Source organism: Dromiciops gliroides, chromosome 4 (genome assembly GCF_019393635.1).
Source record: "Dromiciops gliroides isolate mDroGli1 chromosome 4, mDroGli1.pri, whole genome shotgun sequence".
NCBI classification, from domain to species: Eukaryota; Metazoa; Chordata; class Mammalia; order Microbiotheria; family Microbiotheriidae; genus Dromiciops; species Dromiciops gliroides.
Genome location: NC_057864.1, coordinates 58,574,596 through 58,587,279, shown reverse-complemented (window position 1 = coordinate 58,587,279; position 12,684 = coordinate 58,574,596). Strand labels below are relative to the sequence as shown.

The 12,684-nt window shown below is 41.8% G+C and overlaps 1 protein-coding gene across 2 annotated transcripts in view; it reads right to left on the bottom strand.

The window, feature by feature from the left end:
• Positions 1-12,419, bottom strand: part of STYXL2 (serine/threonine/tyrosine interacting like 2) — a 32,604-nt gene extending 20,185 nt beyond the window's left edge. The window contains exons 1-2 of one of the 2 annotated variants that reach the window (XM_043999533.1): positions 12,273-12,419; positions 11,315-11,454 (exon numbers count right to left, since the gene is read on the bottom strand). In XM_043999533.1, coding sequence (XP_043855468.1) covers positions 11,315-11,427 — 113 coding nt within the window. In that variant the 5' untranslated portion in view covers positions 11,428-11,454; positions 12,273-12,419. The remainder of the gene's footprint in view (positions 1-11,314; positions 11,455-12,272) is intronic. The other variant, XM_043999534.1, reaches the window with a different exon arrangement.
• Positions 12,420-12,684: the final 265 nt, after the last annotated feature.

The window sequence follows — 12,684 nt, the reverse complement described above, 5'->3', positions numbered from 1 at the left end:
TAGCTCCAGCACACAGAACAGTACTTAGTATGGAATGAGCACTTAATAAATGTTTTTTCATTCATCCACCCATCCTCTCTCTCTCTCTCTCTCTCTCTCTCTCTCTCTCTCTCTCTCTCTCTCTCTCTCTCTCTCATTCAGGCTACTTCCAGACAATTCTACCTCTACTTGACTTATCTCCTCCTCTCCTCTGGTAACTTGGACTCTGACTTTGGGTTACTTGGCTCTGACAGGTCAGCCTTTGCCTTATTTTGCCAAGGCCCAAGCCTCCATACCACCTATATGTCCCCACCCTTTTACAGATCCCCTTTATGTATAGTCTTCCCTCATTAGAATATAAGTAGCTAAGTGTCACAGTGGATAGAGCACCAGCCCTGGAGTCAAGAAGACCTGAATTCAAAGCTGGCCTCAGACCCTTACTAGCTGGGCAAGTCACTTAACCCGTTTGCCTCAGTTTCTTGTCTGTAAAATGATCTGGAAGAGGGAAACTGCAAATCACTCCAGTATCTTTGCCAAGAAAACCCCAAATGAGGTCCCAGAGAGTCAGATGCAACTGAAATAACTCAACAACAACAAATTAGAATATAAGCTCCTTCCGAATGAGGATTTTGTTAGCTTACTTGTATTTATAGACTAGTGATTAGCATCATGCCTGACATAAAATAATCTCTTATTAAATCCATTTTCTATCAGTCTGGCTCAGTAAGGATTGATGATCTCTAAGGTCATCTTTCCTTGGTAAAAGTGAGATCCAAGATTTTTTTCCCTTTGGTTTTGGTATGTTTTCTTCCTTTCTATACTTTAAGAGTAGATCCTTCCATGACTTCAAAGCTGGGCCACCCCCTCAGTGTATAATGAAGCTTCTGGGCAGTCTAAGAGGTCAAAGCCTTTCTCATTGCTTATTCCTGAACCCTATTTTCCAACAGATTTTTCACTATCCTTGCCCATTTCCACCTTTGCTTTGAAGTCACTGGGTATCAAAATTTTTGGTGGGAGGTGGGGAGACAGGGGTAGGGTCTCCTTTGTTTCTCAAGTCTCAGCTCAGGCATCCCTTTTTTTTTCTTTCTTTCTTTCTTTTTTTGGTGAGGCAATTGGGGTTAAGTAACTTGCCTAGGGTCACACAGCTAGTAAGTGTCAAGTGTCTGAGGTCGGACTTGAACTCAGGTCCTCCTGACTCTAGGGTCAGTGCTCTATCCACTGCGCCACCTAGCTGCCCCCTTAGTCCTAATTCTTAAGAGTAAATCTGATAGATTTGAGGTCGGAATATTAAAGGGTCGTCAGTGTGGATTCAGTGGTCACTGAAGAAGAAGAGGAAGAGGAAGAGGAAGAGGAAGAGGAAGAGGAAGAGGAAGACAGCCATTTGTTGATACCATTGAGCAAGTTGGGTAAATTTCTTCATGAGGCCTTTCCTGGTCCCTCCCCTGCCTTGTCTCCAGCTGCCCCTATAAAGATTATCTCCTATCTGCTTTGTATATATCTCTACAGGTATGTGTAGTCAGTCTCCCCTCTTAGGAGGTAAACTCCTTGAAGGCAGGGCCTGTTTTGCCTTTGTCTTTGTATGTGCCTGGCAGTGCTTGGTGAGGAGTAAACACTTAATGAATACTTGTTGATGGTCCTGTGATTTCATCATCGTGGGGAACTCTCCTGGAAACTCCCTTCAGGCACACAGATTAGCAACTCCTCTGCAGCTCAGAGTTTTAGAGAACCGACTGATTGCACTGATAAATTAGTGACTTGTCAATATGTGCCTAAGGCAGGCCTTGAACCCATTTATTTGATCCTGACTCCAAGGCCACACACTCCCTTGGATTTAATCTGGAGGATCTTTATGAAGTACTTTATAGAATGCCTCTACTTTTTAATCCCCTGTAACAATTGCTGGTTCCTAAACTGCAGTTATTCTCATGGGGGTGCTTTGTGCAAATATTTGTAATGAAAGTGCAATAAGAGATGAGCAAATGCCCCCAGAAATGATGTTTCTTGTTACCTTTGAGTACATGATAAAATCACCTCTACCAACTCCCTTACTTGGCTCTGCAAGAATAACCTGTGGCTCATCTTTGCTTTTATCTGCAATTTCCTCATGTCTCCTGGTTTCATTTATAGCAAGAACATCAAGATTGATGCAATTTAGTTGTTCCAGGAGCATGAAAACTCTTTGGTCCTTGGGAAAAGAGATCACACTTAGAGTGCCAATGGTTACAGGTATAACTAATATATAGGTGAAAATAATTAATAGTATAAAGTTTATAGGCAATCTAGAAATGGTGTGACTTAGCAGTCTCTACCCACTTTTCTCCTACTCTATCATCAACACTAGAGCAGAGGAGCCCCACACAGGGGTCCTTTTTGTATTTTTCTTTGCTTCATGGGTTCCTGTGGCTAAATAACTGGCTAATCTCCTGCTGATAAGACTTTGTAGTCTTTAGTTAGAGGGGTCCTAAGAAAACAGACTCAGTCTGTTGTCCCAACCAACTTAGAGCCTTTGCATTGGAAGCTGCCAGAGCTAATGCTCAGTGGGCACAGCCTTTGTTTCTCTTCATACCATAATGAGTCATTTTTCATTCACATAAAGGTGTAAATGAATGATTGCAATGTTGAAGTGGCTACCTTTTATAGTTAGCTTCATTTGAACAAGGTGAAGAATATTAAGTTAAAGAAATAAAACTCTAAGGATGGAATTTCAAGTGAGGCAGGGAAAGCAGAGAGGGGAAAGAAATAAGGGGTCTTTCCCAGATCATGAAATCACAGGTTTTGGGGTCAGGACCCCATCTTGAAAGGAGTAATGTGGTAGGAATCAACAGAGTCAGAGCTAAGTGCCATTTAATGTCCCAAGAAGGAGAGAATATACCCCCCTGGGTATCTAAAGGGAGTTTAATATGTAGGGAGGTCAAGAAAACAGCCCAAAGGGTGGAGAGTATGAAGTATTAACAACTGGCTGTCTTACTTGAGGGATCTGAGCAGCCATGACCCAGACAGTTGCAAGGTGGAGAGGTAGATTTGGAGAAAAGAGGACCTGAACTCAACTTTTGACACTCATGGGAAGACCATGTGTAAGTCACTTAAGTCCCCTTGTGTGTAAAATGAGGATAATGGTACCTATAGCACCTTCTTCAAGGGGTCATTAACAGGCCCAAGTGATACAACATGAGCAAAATTCTTTGAAGAATATAAAACACTAAATAATGTCAGTTGTGTGACCCTGGGCAAGTAACTTCACCTCTCTGTGAAGTTTCCTCACCTGTAAAATGAAGAAGTTAGAAACAATGGCTTTTAAGGTCCCTTCCACCTCTAAAGTCTTGCCCTATTTAGCATTCTTGAATTTTTTTTCCTCTTCAACTCAGTTTGTATTTACAGAGAACTACTATGTGTAGGACACCATGGTAGGTATTGTGGAGGAAAGAACAGGTGTGCAAGGCACTATCTCTTCCTTCAAGGATACTATGACCTAACTGGGCAGAGGCAATGGCCTGGAGACCAGATTAGAAGATGTACTTTTTACTTGGACAATGATGCCAGGGTGGAGTATACAGGAGAAGGGGTTGTAGCCAATACTTTAGAAGGTTGACTTGGAACTGGCCAGTGTAAATTGGAGAAACTGTCAGGAACCAAGAGAATAAAATTTAGTAAGGATGTGCTAGTAGCACCCTTGGAGAGAGTGGGGAAAAACTGTCAATGCAGATGTTAGAGTGGAGGTCCGTTAAGTAAATCAATCAAATCACCAAACCTCATTTAAAGTAAGTGATAAGAGCTACAACCCTGACACATTTGTCTGATGAAAATACATCTCAATTATTCATCAGGCATGAATAGACGTGGATGCCTCCCTATTTGTGACAGGAAGTCTGTTCACATTGGGTTGAAATCAGATCTTTCAGTGCCTGGAAGTAGAGAGGATAATTTCAGCTAAACCCCTGAGAAAGAATTGATTGGGATAGGATGGGAAAGAGCAGGACCCTCACCTCGATTTTATGAGCTTTGGAGATAGGAAGAATGTTGGACCTCTTATCTTTACATCAGGATTCTAGTAACTGAAGGCAGTATGTACATTGGGTACCAAGGACAGAATGGACATAGATTCAAGGCTTTGGAAAGAGCCCAGAGGTGTGAGATGGGGAGCATTCCCACAGACAACATTGTGAGGACTCCAGCAAAAAGACCTCCCAATGCTGTCAGTTACTCCTTTGCCACATGTGCTCCAAGATTGAGCCCACTTTACCCTAGATTTCATATGTTCTTATATGAGAGTATCACAGACTTTTGGGGGATTGTTTTATACTGATTGTTTTTCCCATACCACTTTAGTAAATACCTTCCACTAAAAGCTAATTGTTTGGCCGACTCATTGATAATCATAGGGAGAAGCCACTGGTGGGGGCTCACAAGCTCTAGCACAAAATCCCAGCTCCAAACATTTAAGGTCAAGCAATAGAACCCTGCAGGAATCTAGCAGCTGCATCCCGGAGACACAACTTATCGATGGGAGTGAGAGTTGGGATTTTTTTTTTTTTTTTTTTTGCTACACAGAAAAATATCCAGGAGTCAAAGTCAGCAGGGTTTTGCAATTTTATATTTTAAAAGCATCCACAATATTGGGGTGTGCAAAAAAGTGAGATAAACCTTCTATTATCCTTCAGCTGTGGTCTGATGACCCTTTACTTGATTCCTTTCCAACTAAAGATGAATGTAGAGAAGTTGGAGATGGTTCAGAGTTCTAAAAGGCATAAAGATGATTAAAGAGTTGGGAAATAAGACCTATGAAGCAAGAGTAAGGGGAAAAGAATCATTCAGCCTGGACAAGAGAAGGCTAGTGGGAGATTTAATAAGTCTTCAAGTAGAGGAAAGGCTCTTAGGCAGAGGGCAATGACCAGCTGGTTTTAATCTCCACTGAGGACAGAATAAGAGGAAATGGGTTTAAACTGCAGCTTGAAGGACTTATGTTAGATAAAAAGAATTTCTTAACATTGTAAGTTACTGAAAGATATTGGTTGTAGGATCTCTTTCTCTGAAGGTCTTTAAAAATATCATAGGTTCTCAATTGTCCGAGGTAACTTAGACATCTCTATCTAAAGGCAAGGGAATGAGCTAAATGACCTCTAAAAGGACCATTACAACCCCCAAATTAACTACTTATCGTGCTTTATTAGACACTTTAAAATCTTTCAAGTAATTGATGTATGATATATTATTTGAACTTCACAATTATCCTGTGATATATGGGTAGATTCCATATCTTTGAGATCTTAAAAGGATCATCATGAAAAGGGACAAGGAAATAAAGCTTCATTATTTTGTTTTGTTTTAATGAATCCTCATCATGGCAGTAGAGGCAATCACAGAAAATTAAAATATTTAAATTTCATAAATTAAAAGCTTTTTGTGTGAATGAATAAAATCAATGCACCTAGGATAAGAAGAGAAGCTGTCGATTGGTGATGATACTTTGCATCAAATATCTTTAAGTGTCTGATTGCCTTGATATATAGGCAAGAAACACAGATAAACAAAAGACCATGAACCATTTTCCAATTGATAAGTTGGAAAAGGACATGAACAAACATTTCGCAAAAGAAGCCTTGCAGACTTTTGACAACAATATAAAAGACTGCCTGAAAGCACTAATCATAAAAGAAATGCATATAAAAACAACTCTGAAGCTTCACCTCATGCTCAGCAAATTTGCAAAATTGACAAAAGACAGGAATAGCCAATATTGGCGGGATTGTGGAGCAAAAGGCACACTCAAGTACAATTGATAGAATGTGAAATAATCCAGCCATTATAGAAATCAATTTCAAATTATGTTAGGAAAGTGACTAAAGCATCCACATCCTTTCACACACAGCTTCTGCTGCTAAACATACACCCCAAAGAAGTCAAATACAGAACAAAATGTCCTATTGCCAAGATATTCATAGTGGCACATTTGTTGTTGCAAAGAAGTAGAAACAAAGTAGACGCTAATAAATCAGGGAAATGACTAAACAATTTGTGGTGTAACAAGGATAATGTTACCACACACACTATAAGAAAATATAACCATGAAGAATTCAGAGCAGCATGGTAAGACTTACATGAACTGATGCAAAATTAAGAAAGCAGGACCATATAAACAATGGCTACAACAATATAATTGGAAAGAACAAAAGATCCAAAACTGAATGCCATGTTATTAAAATGACCTAGCTTGGGGCAGCTAGGTGGCGTAGGGGATAGAGCACTGGCCCTGGAATCAGGAGTACCTGAGTTCAAATCTGGCCTCAGACACTTAACACTTACTAGCTGTGTGACCCTGGGCAAGTCACTTAACCCCAATTGCCTCACTAAAAAAAAAAAAAAATGACCTAGCTTATACCCAGCAAAGAGATAAGAAAATGCATCTCACTCCCTTGTTGGCTAAGGTGGGGGTCTATATGCGTGGAAAGGTGCTTATACTGTCATACTCAGTTGAGATGTTTATTAGCTTTGTTCAGCTGCATTTTGTTCTCTTTTTAAAAATTCTGTGTTATAAGGGATAGCTTCCTGGCTAGGGAAAGAAAGAAGTTTAAATGTAAAAACAAAGGATGTTATTACAAATTATTTTAAGATCACCATGTTAAGTGTCAATATCATAAAACAAATTCCTAGAGTTGAGAACCCAGTATACAAAGCAATGGAAGACCCTAAAGGAAAGGAATAGGCATTTATATAATTCCTACTATGCTCTAGGCCCTGTGCTAGTTGTTTTTTTTTTAAAAACAAGTATTAGCTCATTTGATCTTTATAACTACCCTTTGAGAAAGGTACTATTATTACCCAGATTTTACAGTTGAGGAAACTGAGGCAAACAGTGGTTAAGTGAGTACTTGCTCAAAGTCATACAGCTAGTAAGTGTCTGGGGCCAGATTTAAACTCAGATTCCTGATCCTAGGCTCAGGGTCCTATCCACTGTACCACCAGCTGCTTCTAGATATTTCTAGAGAACGTCTAGAAAAGGTAGCTTTTGAAAGCCGGTCACATCTTTAGAAAACACTGAAGATGTAGCATTTTGGGAGCTAAATAGTGCAATGGATAGGGCATAATGTTAAGAGTCAGGAGGGCCTAAAATCCCATCTCAGACACTTAGTAGTTTTGTGATCCTGGGCAAGTCACCTAGCCTGTGCTTCAATTTTCTTGTCTATGAAATGGGAATAATAATAGTTACCTGTCTCAGAGAATATATATATATATATATATATATATATATATATATATATATATATATATATAGAGAGAGAGAGAGAGAGAGAGAGAGAGAGAGAGACTTGCAAAACATGCTATATAAACACACCTCTTCTTATCATCATCATTATAATCACCACCATCATCATTACATGGATCTGTCAAAGTGAGATTTGTGAATAGGTCTGCCAAGGGGACCTGGGAGAAGTGGCAGTAACTAATTCAGGGGCCTGAAGACTTGCTTTGGAAAATATCCTAGAAAAATATTTACACTAAAGGAATAGCTTAAAACACTCTTGACAGGGAGATCTCTGGACAGAATTGTTAAATAAGCAGTGTTTGTCTTCTCTGTCCTCCTTTTGGTGACCTGACAACCCTCTTTTTGCTTTCCCCAGTGTCCCCACCCCCTCTTCCCAGGTTGGCCTAAAGTTCTCTGCACGATGGATGAGATGATTCAGGTTAATGGCTGCCCATCAGGAAGAAAGTGTTATGATACAGTGATTCACATGAAGGTGCTTGGGATTTAATGTGCTGGTCCCCTTGGGAGTACGTTTAAAGAAACCACTGACTGAATAAAGGGATGACTGGCTAACTAATGGTATCATTTCCTACACCAGCTAGAGGTGAGAGAGAAGAGATATTTGGTGATTTGTAGATGAGTCGATCCTGCATACTTCAAATAATGACTTCCAAATGGGTATCTATATGTGCTGTGCACACGTCTGTGTATTTGGCAGAGCAGAGAGAAACTCAGAAGCAGAAGAGCCTGGGTTCAAATCCTGCCTCTGACACAGCAGGCCACAACCTCTTGGAGTCAACTAAAGGTCCACACCATTGCATTCTTTGTTATAGGCAACTGTTCCCCCCCAAAACAAAACAAAACAAAACAAAACCCTCTCTCTACCAACACTCACCAGCAACAACTTTGCAGATTATATCCTTAGAGAGATGGTTGAAGTACCAGGAGGTAAAGGGACTTATCTAGGTCTCACACAGCCATTATGAGTCAGAGGTAGGATTGGAACCCAAATCTTCCTGGCCCTGAAGCTTATTTTCTGACCACATGAAAGTGTATGTTTCACAGGAGTGCAACACATGTACATACTGAAATATTAGAGGGGGGAGATAGATCCCCTCTCTAATAGGAAAGATTTACCAAAAGGGAACAGGACACCTTGATTTTAAAAGAAGACACTTCAGCACCCATTTGTTCAAAGGGCTGTGATTGTACAAGTCACAGGAGCTTCTCCCCACCTTTCAGCAGGTACCCAGATAATTCTCCCAGCCTCCATGGGGTGGAGACATGCATAGACAGAACTAGCAGAGGGCAACTCAGGGTATGCCCAGATGCCAATGCATCGGGGATTATGATTCCTCCCCTGACTCTGTCCACTTGTGATGCTTTGAGTGTACTGTTCCACACATTCCACCCCATGAGCCACCTCACCCAGGCACTCATTTTAAGGGATTAGTGTGGAATCAGCTGTGGAGGCTGGGATTGGGAAAGGGGAGGCAACTGCAACAAAGGTGGCTAACTATTGGCTGCATAGGTCCTCAAAGACTTGGGTACCACCCTATCCACAGAAGGAACTCAGCCCTATTCCTCTGCCCTCCTTTTCCTCTGTATCCTCCAGATCTTTCCTCTGTTGTGATTCAGCAGAAAAAATGTGGCCCACAGGTGTGGTTTGGTGGCCTCTGTTTCTATTTAAGTTTGGCACTACTGTACCATATGATTTCCAAGGTCCCTTCTAGCCCTAAAGTGATGATCCTACAATCCTGGATCCACTTTTCTCACATTATTTCTGTCTTCCTAGTATTCTCTAAAACTTAAGTTTCTCCATAAGGTTCCATATTTCTGAATATGTTCTCAAAGGATGGCAACTCCTCTCTTATACTTTAATAACCAGGGTCAGGAGGAGGAATTGGCTTACTCCTTGCTCCTTTTGGACACTCTCAGATCCTCCCTTCAATATCATCACTCAGCAATGACCTCTCCTCCTTTAAAATTACCTCCATCTTCCTTTTAGAAAAACCTGGAAAGATTTACATGTACTGATGCAAAGTGAAGTGAACAGAACCAGGAGAATGTTGTACCCTTTAACAGCAATATTGTACAATGAAGAACTATGAATGACTTAGCTATTCGCAGCAATACAATCCAAGACAATCCCAAAGAACTCATGATGAAACATGCTAACCATCTCCAGAGAAAGAACTGATACTATGAATACAGATTGAAGCACACTATTTTTCTTTCTTTTTTTCTTCCTTCCTCCCTTCCTTCCTTTCTTTTCAAATCATCTTGTACAAAATGACTAATATAGAAAAGTTTTACATGATTGCACATGCATCACCCATATCAGATTAATTACCATCTCAGAAAGGAGGGAGGGATAGAATTTGGAACTCAATACTTTTGAAAGAAAATGAATGTTAAAAAGTCATTTTAACATGTAATTGGGGGGAAAATAAAATATTATATTTTTAAAAGTTCCTCCATCTGCCTAACTCTTGACTACCAGATCACTCTCCCAAATAATTCTCCAATATCTGCCACCTTCAAATCACCTTGCCTCCTGTTTTCTCAACCTCTCCAGTCTCCATGATCTCAGTCCCCAGTCTACTTCACCCATTCAGAAAGTTGTGCCTTATACAACTCTGGCCTATTTTGCCCCAAATGAATTTCCCCAGGGGCCAGACTTCTTAGTTTTAGCTCTGGGGAAAGACATAGTAATGGAGAGCTAAGTCACAAAGAAGACAAAGTGCAAGTTTGTGTGAAAAAGATCTGGGGCTTTTAGTGAACTGCAAGCTCAAAGTGAGTGAACAGTGTAACAAGCAGCCAAGGAAAGGAACATGATCTTAGACTGCATTAATTGTGTACAGAATGGTACCCTGACTGCATACTCTGCCCTTGTCAGACCATATTGGGAGGATTAGTTTTACTTGGCACATTTTAGCATGGGATAGGTTAGCTAGAGGAGGGTAGGCAGAATCCTGAGAGAATAGAAGATCATAGGAGCAGCTAGGTGGTGCAGTGGATAAAGCACTGGCCCTGGATTCAGGAGTACCTGAGTTCAAATCTGACCTCAAACACTTGATGCTTACTAGCTGTGTCACCCTGGGCAAGTCACTTAACCCTCATTACCAGAGAGAGAGAGAGAGAGAGAGAACAAAAGATCATACCCTATGAGGATTAGCTGAAGGAATTGGGAATGTCTGGTCCAGAGAACATAAGATTTAAAGCGATATGATTACTTTCCTCAAGAATTTGAAAGACTGTCCTGTAGAAAAGCAAATTCCAGTTGTCCCCCTTGACACCATAGGGTAAAACTTAGGTACGTTGGGTAGAAATTAGGTTAATTATTTGAAGTTTTTGTTTTAACAGTGAGGTAGATTTAAACTTGGTGGAAGGAAAATCCTTCAAATCATTCATTGGAACTCTCCAAAAAAAAAAAAATGAATAAGGTGCTCCAGGAAGCAGTGAATTCAGCCATTCTGGAAGCCCTCAGGCAGAAGCTGAATGACCACTATTTACGGGTGCTATGGAGAGAACTCCCATGCTGTGCTATGGACCTCTGAGTTCTTTCCAACTTGAGTTTAGGGATTCTTTGAATCCCAGACGTTTATCGCTAGATGGGACCTTGGAGATCATAGCCTCCATCCTCCTCCATTTTCTCCTCCCCTCTCTTATTTTATAGATGTAAAAACTAAGCTCATATTGGTTAAGCAATTTGCCAGAGTTCACACAGTTCTCATCAAAGTCTTGACTAGAAGGACCCAGGTGTCCCGGCACCCCATTCCATGCTCTTTCCTCAAGACTAGGACTGTCTGCTATTATAGAATCTCATGAGGGAACTGCTAATAGAACTATAGTCAGTTTATAGACAACTTCTTCCAGTTCCCATGTGTTAGAATCTAGTCTGCTTGCTGCCACCCCAATTGCCCATCTTCATCCCTTCTTAGGGGGTATAGATAACTACTCTCTGGCCTCATATTGAAGTGAAGGCTGAAGGAGAGGTCAGGACGCCCCAGGCTTCATTTGCCCTCCTGTCACTGGTTCTCTCGTATAACTGAGGGTGTGGTAGGCTGTGAATTGCACTGAGTGAACACTCACTGGCTGGGAGAAGGGCTTCGGAGATACCGGGCCTGCACTGCCTTCACATCAGCAGCTCCATCTTCTGTATCCGGCACAACCTGCTCTTCCTCTGGATCATTGCTAGTCGCCATGACAACCTGTTAAATTCTAGGGAGGTGGTTAAGAAGGACCATTAGGGAGTTAGCAACAAGAACAGGGCAACCATAAAGACACTAGAAAGTGCAGCCATGCTCTTTGGGGCTGAGTGGGATGGGCACACAAGACAATAAAGAAAATCAATTCCACATCCTGTTAGGGTTTAGACCAAGTCCTCTTACTGTCCCCACATTTATATAGCACCCCTTTCTTTTGAACAATCACGTAGCAGTACTGATATCCCCACTCCACAGATGAGGAAATCGAGGCAAAGTCAGTGAATGATGGGGGTCTCTTTTCCATAATACCACATTGCCTCAAGGGGAAGGTGGCAATGTTAGAGCCACCGAGGCCTTTTTGGATGGAGATGCTGCCACTCCAACTAGGGATAACCCAATTTAAGAAAGAGCAACATGGTTCCTCCTTACCAAAAAGGGAGATATTTGCTTTTCATAATTCTGGGGAAGTTAATGACCAAGAGACATCCCAAGGTAAGGAAGCCAAACCTTTCTTGTCATCCCAGTGTGAATTTCCAGAGCCTCTGGGTCCCTGCAGGGGCAACCACCTTTGATTTAGACCAAAATCTTAGAGAGGACTGGTTCACCAGCGGCTGATTCTCTTTCACTTCCATCAGTCAGGCCCAAGGCAGACAATATCTATATTTTGCTGAGGGAGTCTGGCCCTCCCCCCACCTCCTATTAAAGGGATCTGAAATCCCCTACAGCTGGTCTCAGGCATCAGGAATGTACGGTTGGGGCCTGACATGGGCTAAGCGGCCACTCAGACTTGTGGGCCCTGGGACTGTCCTGGGACAAAGGAAAAAGGAGAAAACAACACTCACCCAAACTCTTGGTATTTCTGCTGTCTGGAAAGCATTCACTTAGGTGCTGGGGGACCCCAGGAAGGCTGGCAAAAGAGTATTCTGGGTCAGGAGCGGGTGAGTGGAACCTCTCTCTCCAGAGTGCCTTCTTCAAGAGGCAGGGCAACTGTCAACAGGAAAGCCTTTACAGCTCTCTAAATTTAGCAGGTGTCCTATGCTGCCTGGCAGTTCAGTTGGAGGCAGGAATTCAGAACCTCCCATGGAGCAGGGCAGATAAATCCAGCCTTAACTCCTTCCCTGCCGGCTCATCCTTTTGCCACTGACAATTGATTTCTTTGGCAGGAGAGTTGGGGAAGCCAAAAAGGAAGACCTGTCACTTCCTCCTGTACCAGGGGAGCTTCTGGGCTATTTCAGCACTGCCTCCCCATCCATC